The 16,281-nt window shown below is 38.3% G+C and overlaps 1 protein-coding gene across 4 annotated transcripts in view; it reads left to right on the top strand.

Annotated features, from left to right (window-relative positions):
* Rabgap1l (RAB GTPase activating protein 1 like) overlaps positions 1-16,281 on the top strand; it is a 612,968-nt gene that overhangs the window by 466,933 nt on the left and 129,754 nt on the right. For all 4 annotated transcript variants that reach the window (XM_076872863.2, XM_076872862.2, XM_076872861.2 and 1 more), the window contains exon 19: positions 11,058-11,186. In XM_076872863.2, the coding sequence (XP_076728978.2) occupies positions 11,058-11,186 (129 nt within the window). The remainder of the gene's footprint in view (positions 1-11,057; positions 11,187-16,281) is intronic.

The following is a 16,281-nucleotide window of genomic DNA, read 5'->3' as shown; positions in this document are numbered from 1 at the left end:
TTTAGCATAAAGATTGTAAAATGTTAAACTACATTTAATTTCTGATTTTAGCAGCATTGCTGGGGAAGGATTAATTTGACCAGAGAGTATCAAAACAGTGTTTTAAACTGCTGTTGTTATTAGAGTCTATGGCATAAGAAAGTTATTTTTGCTTTGAGAATCTCAACTTTAGTAATTTCTTATATGTCTGTTCTTAATATTATATTGTAGATTTTTATATTTTATCATATTGTATGTGGAAAAATCTTGCTTTGAATTGCGGCCTGCCTTCCAGCATGCTGGAATGCTGTTGTACATCCTGGCACTGCAAAAAGTCATTATTATTGCATAAACACTTCAGCTTGAGGGTGTGTCTCTTGAATGCTGGGTCCTTGCTCTTCTGTTCATATTCTGTCATTCTACCCTAGCTGCTCTTCTGTAGATTTCAGTGATCTAACAAGGATCTGAGCTTCCCACTTTAAACGCATGGAATGAGATCAGACTTTTATCTGTTCTCCTTGTTAGAAAGCAAGAGTGAATAGGTCAGTCTTTTAGATGGCTGGTTGTCTGATTTTTCTGTGCACGATACATGTTAGGAGAAGCCAGTTCGTTTGTCTGTGGGTTTAAGATTCAACAGCATAAGCTGTCAGACTAACACTGATTGAAGGTGGACTGAGATGGGGAAGCGCATCTGTCCAAAGGCTCGCCATTGGCTTCTTATTACAGCATTCTCCCTTGAGACATACTCTGCATGCTCATTCACCTTCCTCCTCCTCCTCCTCCCTCCCCTTCCTTTCTTACCCCTTCATTACTGATTCACAGCAAGAGGCAGAGCAGCAGTAGCAGCAGCAGCAGTGGCAGCAGCAGCAGCGGCGGCGGTGGCAGCAGCACTGCTTGTCACGAATCGAGGATTGCAATGAGCTCATCCTTTTCTCCTTGCAGCTTCACAACTGCCCTGGCTTCCTGTCCTCACACGCAGAGATAGACACACACGCTCGCTCTCTCTCTCTCACACACACACACATAGCACACACACACTGGAACGTGCCAGACCTTCCAAGCAGCTTGTCCGCTTTCACACGTGTGTCTGAACTCCTGCATCACTCTTGGCCATTTTCTTGCATTTGGTTGTTTTTGCCATTTTTTATTTAGATCAGCATTCGATTCCATTTTCATTTTGAGTCTACTTTGGGGCTCTTGCTCAGTGGATAATTTAGCCAAGATGTTTTTCTCGTGGCGACATTAGCTGACAATTCCCACCACTGACTGTCCTGTGCATCCTCCTGGGGAGACATCAGCCTGGCTCCCCTCCCACTGCAGTTCTTAAGATTGTGGATAAGAGACCCAGCTTTCTCATTCTGGATACCTACTTACTGCTCATGGAAGAAGGGGTGCCCTGCCCAGCCCCAGCTGCGAAGCTCACCCCTCCTGTCAAAAAGTCCCAGGACATGCACGACGAGAGGAGCAAGCTGGTGAATGAGTATGCGTGCAGGGTGCTGGAACTTCTGGGGATGGGGCATCGGCTGTTTGTGCCTCGGCTTCTGGCGGTGAGACTCTTTTTCACTGAACTTCATTTGTAGAGAATCTGCTGTCTTCTATGAGAATGTATCCCTGGAGGAGGCTTGTGATCTCCTGTTTTCTTCCCCTTCTCCCCTTTCTACTGAGAAGGAAGGGCTAAGTGGCCACTGCTGTGCTGCTCCTTTGGAGCCTGGTCCATGCCACTCCTTAATTGGCTGGAGGAAACCATGGCTCTCTTCTCAGAGCCCAGGGTCACATTAGTGGCATTATCTCTATGGAAGCAAAAAAAAATTATTTTCCAAATGACTAGGCTCAGCAATAAAGCAGAATGCCCAAGTGCTTGCTATAGGCATTCTGTTATTTATGTCTTCAAAGGGTTAAATTTTACAACAGACATAGCCTCACATCGAGACTTTGTGTAGCTTGCTTTCTAACCTCCCCATTTGGTTGCCAATTTGAGTTTTTTTTTCCTCTTGGTAGGGAATTTTACGACCTAAGTATCCATGGGTAGGGAATCGTAGGTTTCTCTCCTGGAATGACTGAACTGTATGTTTGTAAAGCAGCCGAAAGCTGCCGAGTCTGTGCTGTGAGTCTGGGAAGTCAGGCTTGCTTGTTATTTGATTTCTCGAACAAGAGAAAATCATCCTTCCTCATATCCTATCAAGGGTTAAAATTAAATACCCACAATCACTGTTGCAGGGTTCTCTTTAGTGGTTTGAGAACCATACCTAGCAACTATTCTATAATGTAATTGGTCTGCGGTAGTCCTATACCATTATTTGGTAGTTGAAGGCGAATAGTTCAGCTTCGTCTGTTTTACCGAATGGAGTTTAATGGCCTTCCAGACTGTTCCCTTGTTAGGGTTCTCTCAGATCCGAGGCTCTTCAGTACAGTATTTACTTGACTGAATTTAACTCTTGCTCTCACGTATCTTCCTTCAGGGTAGTTCATCTCTGCTTGTACTTGTCTTTATAGCTATATTAACTCAAGTCTTCAAGGATATGTGTTAATATCGTCTCTACAGTGGAATTGCAACAGACATGTAGGTGGCCATTTATGTAAGGAATTTCCCACCCTCAAGAAAGTCTGTTGATCTTTGCCAGATGCAATGGCCAGCATGCAATTTCAGGGACGTTATCTTTGAGAAATATAGTTCCTTTTCCATTTAAGGAAGGAATGTTTGAAAGCAAAATACATATGTTTTGATACCTTGGTGAAATCATTACTTCCCTGAGTCACATTTTTTTATTAGTAAAGGAGAAAACTGAATAGTCATGATTCATTTTATTTCAGGGATTTTGACACTATCAAGTGCCAAGGTACATTTCAACAAATTCTCTGCATCTCTGAGGAATCAGCCTTGGTGTGATGTATTTCCATATCTTAGAGATTGCTTAACTTTGTGACTCAAGGGCTTCTACTGGTGACTTTCCAATCATCTGGTGCTGGATTTAAGTTTTCAGGTTTTGAAGGAAAACATACACTGACAACTAAAATTATCTCTCATACTCAAATCTGCATTGGGTATGAATTTAAACTGCCTCTAGTTTAAAAAAAAAAAAATCAGCAATGAAATCCACAAGGAGTTGGGTTCCCAGGCTGAGGTCTTTGGGAGGTCCTCCCTAGCTGTCTGTGGCAATTGTGCCAAGTCTGGCTGCCAAATCAGGCATCTGAGGTCGCTCATCCCTCAGGTTGTGTCAGAGCCACTTCACTATGTGTGAAAAGCGTGTGCTGAGTTGTCTGTGAGGCCCTTTGGAAATCTCTGGCCTTGTTATAGACAGTCACACGCTTTTCACAGGGTTATCGATAGAACCAGGGTAGTCAACATTTTGAGAAGTCACATGCCCTTTAATTAGCAATATGGCTGTGAATTTGTATCTGCTATCCAATGAGTAACTGCTCAAGTTTGGCATGTGTTCCAGGGGCACATAGACTTGGTCGGCCTGGTGCTGTTGTTGGTCAGTGGCCAGTCTGCACAGGGCAGTCCTGAGAGGAATCCTGCCATGTGTGGTGCTGCCCACTTTCCATCCACTCACGAAAATAAGCATTAAAGTTTAAGACACATGTGAGCATTTTTAGCCTTATTTTAAATGTTTCTGAGTAAAATGTGCACAAATACCTTATTTTACTTTAAATTCCCAGTAAAGTTTTTCATTATAAAACAAGTTAATATTTTTAAAAAGAATCAAGACAACATTGTAGATTTGGACTCTGAGCTCTAATTATTGTTCCCTGATTCCCAGAGGAACCATCAGACTACTAGAACACTAGTTTGTGTAAATCCTATTTAGAAAGAAGCCCCTGACTCAATGGAAGATGCACATTTGCAGGGTTTTCTTGTTGCCCTTCAAAGCTGCAGCCAATAAAGAACACATTTCCTTTAGTAAATCAGGACAAGTACTTTGTTTTATATATAACCACAAATCAACAATTCCTGTGTTGATTCACTGAATATTCCTTTTATTGAAATTAAAACATGGGAGAAGGAGATACAAACATCCTATATATCAGCTAGTAGTGTCTCTCTCTTCTAAAGCTCTGCTTCCAAATGACTCTCAGACCTCTAAAAATATTTTTTCTTAAATAGGAATCCTATTGGACATCATAACTGAAGGAGGAAAAAGCCATTTGGGGTAAATGTAATTCAGTTGTGGAAGAGAAACACACTTACAAGTTTTGTTTTGTTTTTTTTAATAATCCCTTAAGAAAATTGAAACCAACAATTTACTACCTATTAGAAGCCCTTAAGGAGAGATTTATAATCCAAGAGTAGTGAGAAGTTCAGAACAGAAGCATCTGCAGCTAACATTAAGATGTTAGAACTGTGCTTCTTAAAAAAAAAAAAATTACTTTAAAATGTGAGATTTTTACGCTGAATTTTTCAGTGAGAAAAACACATTCAAAACGGTATCAGCAGTGACACGTAATAGAGTGCATTCTCTGTAAGTGTGTGAGATTTGGAAAAAGAAGGAAAGCTTTTACTCTGTTCATGTTCAAAATTTTGTCCTTGAACCCCTGGAATTTTTCTTTTTGTTATATACAACATAAGAAGTTATTATTGATAATTATATGTTAAAATTAATGTCGGCTATACTTTCAATACTGACACTTTGGGTACTTTCCACAGTGAGTTCAAAGGACTTTCAGGCCAAGGAGGGTTAAGAAAACACACACACACACACACACACACACACACGCACATGCACACGCACATACACGCTCTAGCTGCCCAGTTATTAGCCATTATAAGATCTCATTTTGATCATATTTCTTATGCTGTCAAATTGCATCCTAATTTTAGTTTGTAGACTTCTTAAAACATTAATTTTAGGCAGAAGTGAAAGAATAGAGGAGAAGAGTGTCTCCCCTTTTTATCTCTATTGCTCACGACCATAAGGATTGCTTCCTGAAGAGACATTGCAACTTTTAAAAAAAGTTACAGACCCAAACACAGAGGTTGCCATGTATACCTCTGATACCCCTCAAAATTCACAAATTAACTTTCATCTCAAAATAATCTCTAAATATACTCCCTAATTTATATTATATAATTTTTTATTGCTGTGTAAACTTGAAGTAGAGCCTTTATGAATTTATGGAGCACATTTGTGTTGATGTCTATGGTTTGCCAGGTAGTTTCCGTAATTCATTTTACTGAGAGAAGTGCAGACGATACTTAAATTATATCTTTTCCCTCTGGGTATTTCTTCCTACCTTCTTGAAAGGAAATAAAAGTAATAGAAGATAGGGCTTGTTTAGGGTTAGGGATGTAGTTTAGGGGTAGAGTGCTTGGCTAGTACGCACAGGCCCTGGGTTCAATTCCCTGTACTAAAGAAAGAAAGAAAGGAAAGGGAAGGGAAGGGAAGGGAAGGGAAGGGAAGGGAAGGGAAGGGGAAAGGGAAGGGAAGGGAAGGGAAGGGGAAAGGGAAGGGAAGGGGAAAGGGAAGGGAAGGGAAGGGAAGGGAAGGGAAGGGGAAAGGGAAGGGAAGGGAAGGGAAGGGGACTTGTTTAAATGCCTTTAATTGTGAAGGTAATCTTTTATATAATTCAAATAAATGAATAGGGTCACCTTTGAAGATGCAGTTGGTAAACATGTCTCAGATTATTTGAAAGGATTTGTTCAAAAGTTTGAGGAGCAAAAAGTGGATGTTCATAGAGCCACTGATTCTCACAGGTGATCCTTTCTCAGTTCTTATTTAAAACATTGAATTCTTTATTTTACAAGGAAGAAAATATGCCTTTGCTTATTCAAATATCCCTAATTCTTGTCTACATTCCTTCTGGCTAACATTACTTAACAAATAATGTCAGGAAAGTAGTTGACTTTCATTATTTTGTTCTTCCTTATTATCCTGAAGACATTATAGAAGAACTAAGAATTTCCCAGTTGAAGAACTGTCTTTCCAGTTTACATCAGCTTTAGCCTGACAGGATTCTATGTAGTGAGTATAGATACATAAAGATAATCCAGGGGCTGGCGTTGTGGCTCAGCAGTAGTGCACTCGCCTAGCAGGCTCGAGGCCCTGGGTTTAATCCTCAGCACCAAATAAAAACAAATAAAGGTATTTGTCCAACTACAACTAAAAAATAAAATTTAGAAAAAAAAATTTTAAAAAAAGAGAGATAATCCAGGAGCCAGTTTGTACAACCTCTTTTTAGTACTTGGTTTGATTCTTGAAGTCTTAGACTGCCTTTTAGGATACCTTTTTAGAGCTTGCGCATTATAATCACAAAAATCATCTGTTAAACCTCTTTTTGTTGTCAGAAGATTAGTATCAGACAATTATAAATGTAATTATAACCATTAAGTTATCATCTCCATAGCCAGATTATTAATAATTCGTATTTGTGAGAACTGGTAGCCTGTTTTATTTTCATAGAAAGCACTGCTACTTATATTTTAGACTGCTATTAGATTAATCCTAGACATTTGTGAACCATATATATTTAATAAATAACATTCAGTATGATTCTAATTTTATTAAATATGAATACGATGTGTGTAGAAACATCAGGCAAAAAAAAGGACAAGTAATGTAAAAAAAAGTTAATTGAGTTTTTTCTAGGTGGTGAGACCTTACATTAAACTTTTTAAAAAATGTTTTCCTTTTAGGGGGGTCATCAATATGTAGTCAGGAAAGAAAATGTATGACCCTTCCACATAGATACACACACATGAATTATAATTTTAAAAAAAAAATACTCTTGTTTTCTCTGTTGTGGATGCTGATCCATAGTGGGGGTTGGAGAGAGCATGGGAGGAATGGAGGAACTGAGGATAGGGCAAAGGGGAGCAGGGGGAAGGGAGGGAGCATAGGGGAAGGAAAGATGGTGGAATGAGATGGACATCATTACCCTAGGAACATGTATGAAGATATGAATGGTGTGACTCTACTTTGTGTACAACCAGAGATGTGAAAAATTGTGCTCTATATGTATACTATGAATTTAAATGCATTCTGCTGTCATGTACAACAAATTAGAATAAATAAATTTCTTTTCTTTTTTTTTTTTTTTTTTAGTTGTAGATGGACAGCATGCCTTTATTTGTTTAGCTTTTTATGCAGTGCTTTTTATTCAGTGCCTCACACATGATAGGCAAGTGCTCTGCCACTGAGCTACAGCCCCAGCCCATAAATAAAAATTTTTTTAAAAGAAAATATTTTTAAAAGGGAGGGAGGGTATTTGAGTGAGACCCTGGGTTCATTTTCCAGAACAACTCCAAAAAAAAAAAAAAAAAAAAAGAATATACTCAAACTACTACTTTCTAATAAGTCCTTAGTGAAGCACCCAAATATTTGCAGAGCAAGGAGAGTCTATCCTTCAATTGTAGAAGGAAAAACCTCTTAGATACAGTTGTCAGAAAAATGAAGAGTTATCCCTATAAGCTTATAATCCTCTTATGGCATTGCAAAGGCATTTGAGGTAATACTTCGTGATTATGGAAGTCTCCTAAAGGTAGGAAATTGGAGGAGACAGCCCATCAGTCTAAGAGTTGGACTGCAGGTTCTTCTAGAACCCCGTATTGTTTTGCTTACTGGCAACCTTTCTTCATTCACAGTGAAATCAGCTGTCTTGCACTCCACCAGAAGAGTATGAGTTTTTACAACTTAGCCACCTTCTTTACATTAGTGATAACAGAGCACTGTTTTTCACCAGTAAAATATCAGTATTCAAGCAACACAGATAACTTAGTGAATATCATCCCTCATATTTGTTTGGTGTTCACAAAATATGCTCATATACCTTAACTTATGTCATTCTCAAATATTTGATATTAAAGACATTCCCATTTTTAAAAAGGGAAAACTTGAGTAATACCACAAGTTAGCTGGAGTTGGTATTAGAATGAATTCATTCCAATATTTGCAGTCTTGTGTACCTTTATGGGGCAAGCATTTTCCAGAGACTGAGGTAGAGAATTGAGTAAGATGAAGTCTCCACAGTTGTGTACCTGAGCCTCCCTTCTTCATGGCTGTCCTCTGTCTGGGCTTAACTGCGTTGGGCAAGCTGTATGATCCAGAGCTTCACCAACACTTGCAGTGTCTTCTGCTGTCCTGAGATTCAGCCTGAGGTGGGCTGAGCAGCACCTCAAGCAGAATCTATGCAAACATGACTATCTGTTTCTGACTAGAGAGAGGTCTAGTCAGATACAGATAGTATCATCTTTCATCCCAGGTTTCTGCTTTTGTATGAGCTCAAAGGCCTTGGAAGTAGACCTTGGACAGTCTACTGTTTCTAATACTACAGTATTAGAAAATTAGGTAACCAAACCACTGCCCCAGTCACATACACCATTTGGGGCATGTGTTTCCAGGAAACTAGAGGTTAGTTGCACTGAAAGTACAAGTGCCCTCAGAGACCTTTGGGTAGTCAGGAAAGGGCTCATCCTTTTCTTTCCTATAAGCTCAATAAGCAGCCCATCTTGAATTTTCCAAACCACTTCTAGAGAACTGTCACCAGGACTGGTGTTATATGTGAAAATGGAAGACTAGAATATGGCTGTGTCCAGTATAACTGGTAGCTGATGCTTCCCAGTAATCCAGCAGCTCCTGTTTCAGTTAGAGGGACTCTTTCCAGTAACTGCCTTTTCCAACTAGATTAAGGTGAGTTGAGACCATGATAAACATTCTCTCCAGCACAACTTGCCGTCAAATAGGAGTCTTTATGAGGAAGGAAATAAATCTTGGATGTACTGAAGTTTTATATTTTTTTCACTGTCACTGTTAGCCCAATTGTTTTTTGTTTGTTTTGATACCGGGGATTGAACTCAGGGGCACTTAGTCATTGAGCCACTTCCTCAGCCCTGTTTTGTATTTTATTTAGAAACAGGGTCTCACTGAGTTGATTAGCTCCGTTGCTGAGGCTGGGTTTGAACTTGAGATTCTCCTGACTCAGCCTTCTGAGCTGCTTGGATTAGAGATGTGCACCACCCCACCTGGCCCTGCTCTATTTTTTGACTACTAATTTGCTGATATAAAGGTGGGCTAACCAAGACTATGTGAAACTGCCCAAGACTATGTGCATGCCAGGTGAGCACGTTACCGCTTGAGCCACATCCCAAGGTGTTAGTTGGTGTATTCTTTTATGTGTTTCTTTAAGGGCCAGAGGAGAAAGGAAGGAAAACTGGTGTGTATGTACATAGTAAAAGAGAGATGAAGGTAGACTTCATTCATTCATTCTGTAACAGATTTTAATTGAGTACCTCCTCTATTTGGGGCCTTGTTCTTGTTGCTGTGGACATAACAGTGAACACGAAAGGAAATCGGGGAGGAGAAAAACTTCCTTAGGGGAGAGAGAAGGGAAACAGCTATAAAATTGCAAAGTGACTTGATGAGGTGGGGGAAGAATTTAAGTCCTCATTCATCTTACATTTGAACCAAAATCTGGATGACAAAAAATTGCTTTCTTTGTAAAGATCTGGGAGAAAAGTATGCCAGGCAGAAGAACCAGCCAATGACCTTCAGCAATGAAGAAACTTGATGTGGAAAGAAACTGGAAAGAAAGCCTGGGCCTTGGTCTTGAGAACAAGGAGGGAGCAGTGGTTCCAGACATGCTGGAGGGAGGGCTGGGACCACAGGAGGCCTGTGTGCCCTGGGAAGGAGTTGGACTGGGTTCTGAGCACACTGGGAACCTTTACCTCCAAAGAATTTTTTTTTTTTTTGGCAATAAGGACAGTAGATTGAGGGGAGCAAGAGCCACTGAAGTGGCTCAAGCTACGAGATGCCAGTGACTTGGACCTAGTGGTGATGACGAGAAGTTAAGCCCTGTTGTGAACAGAAATTACATGTACTATATACTGTTTTGATTCAGTCTTTAATTTGAAAGGCTGTATCCTTATATTTGAAGTTAAATAAAGTTAGCAGTTTTTAAAAAACATTTTATTTAGTTGTGGTTGGACACAATACCTTTATTTTATTTATTTATTTATTTATTTATTTATTTATTTATTTATTTATTTTTGTGATGCTGAGGATTGAACCCAGGGCCCTGCACATGTGCTAGGTGAGCACTCTGCTGCTGAGCCACAACCCCAGCCCAAATAAAGTTAGCATTTTTTTGAGAGAGAGATAATTTTTTAATATTTATTTTTTAGTTTTCAGTGGACACAACATCTTTATTTTATTTTTATGTGGTTCTGAGGATCGAACCCAGCACCCCGTGCATGCCAGGCGAGCACGTTACCGCTTGAGCAACATCCCCAGCCCCAAAAGTTAGCATTTTTCACTAGCATATAATTCTGTGATTTCTTTTAATTACTGATGCTTTTGACAATTAAATACTGACTCTAACTCATCCAATTTCTTTTTGGTTTACTTCTGGGTAACTATTCCTCCTAAATCTATACTATGTATCAGGGTGTTCACAAAAGGTTGTTTATAAGAACACTTATTATTTATTGCAAAATCATTACTGCAGAAAATACAACAAATATTAAAAAGAAAAACCTGTGATCCCACCAGCCAGATATACATTTTGTTTGTTTCCTTTCAGTCTTTTTTAATGCATCAATATATAAATATTTCCAACTTGTTATTTTTTTAAAAAATTAATTTTGCAAGCAGTAGTTTTTATAAAAAGTCAATAGTTGGCTTAATTTACTTCTTCTGCTGCTGCTGTCATTAGTTGAAGCCATCTTCCCATTAGGCAATGGGCTTCGGTGGCATGGTCTGTGTCTTCAGTCATGTTTGTAGTCCTATCCTTAAGATGCTCATCAAGGTAAAGTCATAGATTATTGCAAGAGTTCTTTTTCCTTTTTTGTTTTGTTCTCAGAGCTGTAACTTAATAAACTTTGCCATGATCCACAATTATAATCTTCAGGTAGTCTAAATCAAATATTAATTCATTAGTTAACTCTCAGATTGCTTCTACAAGTTATAGTGATTTTATTAGCTTATAGCAATATCCTCTAAATATTGGGAAAAGCTTCTAGAACTTTTGGAACTTTTTAGACCTTAGCTAAAAAAATATATTCAGGAAAATAGAAATTCCTTTTGTAATATATATGTCCCAAATGCAGTCTAAAATGTAATGGTAATTCTTGGTGATTTTTTTTTCAGACCTCAAAGGAAGATCTTCTACAGGCTGATTTTGAAGGTGCTTTAAAGTTCTTCAGAGTTCAGCTTCCAAAGAGATACAGGGCAGAGGAAAATGCGAGAAGACTGATGGAGCAGGCTTGCAATATTAAAGTAAGACATGTGAAGTTTTATATGATAAAGGTATACTTTGAATGCAAAATAACATAACAAATGATGTAAATATCATCTTCTCTATACTACAGGGTTTTGACTATTTTTAAGGTTGTGCTAATTTTTCAAGACTTTTTATCCAGCCAGTATATATGTGGTTGCTGTACCTTCTAATGGTACTTAAAGTGAAAGTTGTCTGGTTCAGTTTGTAACAATAGGAAGACAAACATTTATCTTATAGGTGGGGCTCCAGAGAGTGCTGCTGCGATAGTGGTTTCCATGGCAGCAGACTTCATATTTTGCTTTTGCCATCTGTTTTAAGATTATTTAGGACAAAGCAAGAAAAGCCTGTTTTAGACGATGCTTTCAGTTCTCTAAGGAACTTAGAAAGTTTAAATCTTGATCTGCTCATTTCTATCCGGTGCCTGCCAAATGCCTACACATACATTGGTCCTGTCGTATAAAACTAAACAAATCTTCTAAGTAGTTCAAAATTGAAAACTCTATCTACAAAGTTGTGATATTAGGGCTGGGGATAGAGCTCAGTTGGCAGAGTGCTTGCCACACCTGCACAAGGCCCTGGGTTCAATCCCCAGCACAAAAGAAAAGAAAAGGGGAAAGGGGAAAGGGGAAAGAAAGTTGTGATATTAAAGTGAGAATGCACACTTTTAAAAGATTTGGAGCCAGTTTACCAACATTGATTCTTATACCTCTGAAATATACTAAGGGACCTTCTTACCTAAAATAAATTTGTTTGCATTCTCACTTTAATATCACAACTTTGTAGATAGAGTTTTCAATTTTGAACTCCTTAGAAAATTTGTTTAGTTTTATCAGACATTCGACAGGGACCAATGTATGTGTAGGCATTTGGCAGGCGCCAGATAGAAATGGGCAGATCAAGATTTAAACTTTCTAAGTTCCTTAGAGAACTGAAAGCTTTGCCTAAATCAGGCTTTTCTTGCTTTGTCCTGTATAATCTTAAACAAATGGACAGACATGTCTTATGGAACTTACATTCTTGCTTGAAAAAAATGGACACCAAATAATTAACATAATAAATGAATTTAATACTTTTGAAGTGATAAATAGTTGTGAAAAGGGGAAAGATCAGGGTTGGATTGGTGGAGTGGGGAAGGTTGTGGCTGTTCTTGGTTAGTCAGTGTTGTCCTCACTGAGAAGATGAATGAGACAGGAGATAGGGGTTACTGGTAGAGCTGCCCTGGGGAAGAATATTCTAGACAGACACAGCTGCCAGTACAAAGACCCTGAGGCTGGCTCAGGCCTGGTGGGTTTGAGAAATAGGAAGAAGGTCAGTGTATCTGTAGTAAAATAGATGAAATCAGAGAAGTAGAATAGGAAGTCAGTGTGCTCACCAGGGGACAGAAATTGTGATTATTATAAGGACTTAGACTTTATTTTGAAATGGGGAGCCCTTGCAGAGTTTGAATGGAAGAACGATAGGCTCTGTCTGAGGTTCTCAGAGGAGCACAATGCATATTTTGTTAAAAACAGGCAGGAAAAGTAGGGAGATCAGACAGGAGGTTTTTCAGTAATCCCATTGATAGATGATGACAGATTGAATCAGAGTGACCACCTTGGAGATACAGATGGAATGGAGATGAAGATGGTTGGCAACAGGGTGTATCTTGAAAGAAACCAACAAGATTTTATGGTGTGTTAAATGTGGATATGATAATAAAAGAACAATCAAGGCAATTTCATAGATTTTTAACTGAGCAACTAAACATAAGAGTTGCCATCAATTTATTAAACTCATCACGGAAACTGTAGTTACATGAGCTTAATAAATAATTGAGAGAGACTTCTCTTAATTACCATAACCACTATAACACTTTCATGGTGTAATGCCTTTTGTTTTGAGTTTTAACCTATTTTAAAGTACATTGTAAATGTTAAAACACACACACATACACACACACACACACACACACACACACACACACAGAGTTAAATGCTTTGAAAGTTAACAACTGAGCAGGGAAAAATGTTATTTTGTCTTTTCTAATGAAACCTATATTCAAAAAGATCATTTTCCAAGTGTATCAAAAAAGACCTCTGAAGATACAAACTTCTTAAAGCCTTAAAGTATGATGATTGATTTGGCTGGGCCACATATCTAAGCCTAAATCACATCTGTGTGTAGATTTTGGAAGTGTATTCCAGTGGCCATAGTTTCTTTGATTGAATTTTGTAGGAGGTAAGTTTGAAAGTGAGCTTCAGCCACTGATTGCTTCAGAGATGCCAGTACTGTGAACTGGGGTGATGCTGTAGAAATCTATTGAAGTAAAACATAATTTCTAAGAATAAAAGAGTGAGAACTAAGATGTACAGGTAAGGTGAAAAGTTAAGTGTTTTCTAGGAAATCAAATACTATTGGTAAATGATTAAGAACAAAAACTCAGGCAACCAATCCAAAAATATAAAATGTATAAGGAAAGATTATTTTCTCAATATAATTTATGAAATTTCTCAGAGAAGGTAGCTAATGGTTGACAATCCAGAAATATGAGATCTAAGAGATACAGAAACACAAAACATTAGAAAATAAGTCAAAATATGAACCCAGTAGACCATTGCAGGAAAGGAAGTATCTTGCAACCAGCATGATTTATTTGGACATCACTAGATATATGTGAGTATTTTTAAAAAGGTTTGAATAAGATTTTAATAATTAAAAATCTTAAATAATTTAATAATTGTACAATGTATGAATAATGTTTTGTTGGGTTTGGGTTTTGTTTTTGTTTTTGTTTTTCTATATTATCTAAGGTGAGTGTCTATTTCTTAGCTATTTCTATTTCTTAACATCCCGTAGGTACTATTTTAATTCACAACATGATTGTAGAGTGGATGATTGTGAGGCTGATGTGACATGAAACTGTAGAAAGAGATATATTCAGGGATTGGAACATTGGCCACCACACTAAGGTTCAAACAGTTTTTTAAACCAAGACCTACATTTTGAAACTGCTTTTGCATTCCAGACCTGAGCCATAGATAGGTGCACGTATACATTCATACATCCCCGGAGAGATTTACCCCTACATTGCTTGAGGCACTCTGATGCGTTGTGTTTTACTGTATTGTGTTGTATTTTATTTCAAACTTCTCTCCTCATCCCAAGAAAGTCCCCAAACCAAAAAGCTAATCACAACCCACTGAACTGAATTTATAGTAGCTTATTGTTTTTTTAAAAAAAAACTAATATGTATCCTATATTCCACTGTTCCTACCACCTCCCCTCTCCTTATTCTGATCTACTGCAACTAATGAATCTGTGAACAGTGAGGGGTTCCAATGAATGGGGAAGGATGAGAGTCATCTCACCATCATCATAGTGGTGTGCAGTTGGAAAGTTTAGGAGATGGCAGACTTTCAGGTAGAGGCTAAGTGTTAGATAAAGCATTCTTGGACCGAGTTCTAGACCAGCCTGGGCAACTTAGCAAGACCCTGTCTTAAAATAAAAAATAAAAAGGGTGGGAGTATAGCTCAGTGGTAGAGCACCCCTGGATTCAGTTCCCAGTACCAAAAGAGGGGGGGGGGGGCACATTGAAATAAACAAAGATGGCTGAGGCTCTGAGTAGGGGAAATGAGGAGGGCCCTAGTGGCAAAATGCTACACCTAACCTGGAATCTTCCTCTCTCACACCAAAATTGCCTTCCTCCTCCATTCCAGAAAGGTAGCTGCCAATGACACACTGTTGCTATGGTAACTACTAGCCTCAGAAAATTCTAAGCCGTGCTCCAGCTCAGTTTACCTGTACACAGTGCTGAACAATTTCCCACTCTCCCAGAGTGGATGAGTACAGTTCCATCTTACCCTTCACAGTTGATGATTTTAATGGGATAGTGCTGAATCCCTTTTCAACACTTTCCTTTTTTCCCCTTCAAGACCTCCTCCCATACTTGTAACCATGGATTTGAATTATTTGAAAATAACTTTCACTCTAGAGCAAAGAACTTTGATATTTAAAGCAGTTTGCTTCTCCTTTCTTCATGTAGCTTGCTGCTTATCACTGGCCATTGTTTGGTCTGTGAACAAGGACGCTGTCTCCCAAATGGATGCTTTATTTGTATTAGCAGTGAAGCCACACAGAAGCTGTTGTTGACTCCATGCATCTAAAATGTGAACCCTCATGTGCATCACTGAAAAAGTTTATTTTGATGAAAATGCACTTAGTGTTCCTTTCCCATAAAGACCTCTGTACATTGATAGCCACACTTCAGGTATTTAGACGTCATTAAGTCTAACTTCTCCAGTCTTAATCTGCTGCTGGAGAAATGTTAATTGTGCTGTAGGATTCAGTGATGTGATCATTAAGAAACTGATGATGAAGTAGTTTCTATATCAACACCTTTTCCCTTTTTCCCTTAGAGGCTTCTGTTAGTGTTCACAATCCTCAGAGTATATTAGATTAAAGAATTGTTTTTTCTCACTGAGCAAGCAACACATTAGTGTTGGATGAGCTCTGAAACAGCTGACCACAGGTGGAGAAGATTGGCTGCAGCTCCAGGTTCCCAGAACCTGGCACCCTCCATGTTTAGGAAACAGCTTTTATACTGTACTGTTCCTAGCCAGCTGGAATGCACTGATCACCTTTCTTTACTTCTTCTATTTTTTCTCTACCCTTATGCCTACTTCTTTTTGCCAGTCATTTTCTCAAGTCATTAAAAAGAAAATGATACAGACATTTTTAAATTAACTTGATGGGTGAACTGTGTATTGTATCATAAACTGTTCTACATACGAGTCATTAAATCTTCCTTCCCTAAAGAAAACTAAGATAAATGGATGAAAAAAAATGATTTTTTATATGGGTTTATCTTTTATTAGAAAGTGGTAAATAGTAAAATAATATAACATAGGAATAAAGCTTTATGCCCTTATCTACATTCCAAAATTGGTGCTACATACTTTCCACACTTAATTAACACAAAAAGGAACACCAGAGTTGCTACCCCACTTAGTATTTTCTCTTTCTTCAAAAATTTTAGTGTATTCTTTTTTTTCCCTGCACCTAATTCACCCCTAGTAGTCTTGTAAGACTTAGTAAGATTCATGGTTATGCTTT

Source organism: Callospermophilus lateralis, chromosome 13 (genome assembly GCF_048772815.1).
Source record: "Callospermophilus lateralis isolate mCalLat2 chromosome 13, mCalLat2.hap1, whole genome shotgun sequence".
Taxonomy (NCBI): domain Eukaryota; kingdom Metazoa; phylum Chordata; class Mammalia; order Rodentia; family Sciuridae; genus Callospermophilus; species Callospermophilus lateralis.
This window is presented reverse-complemented; position numbering and strand designations above follow the sequence as displayed.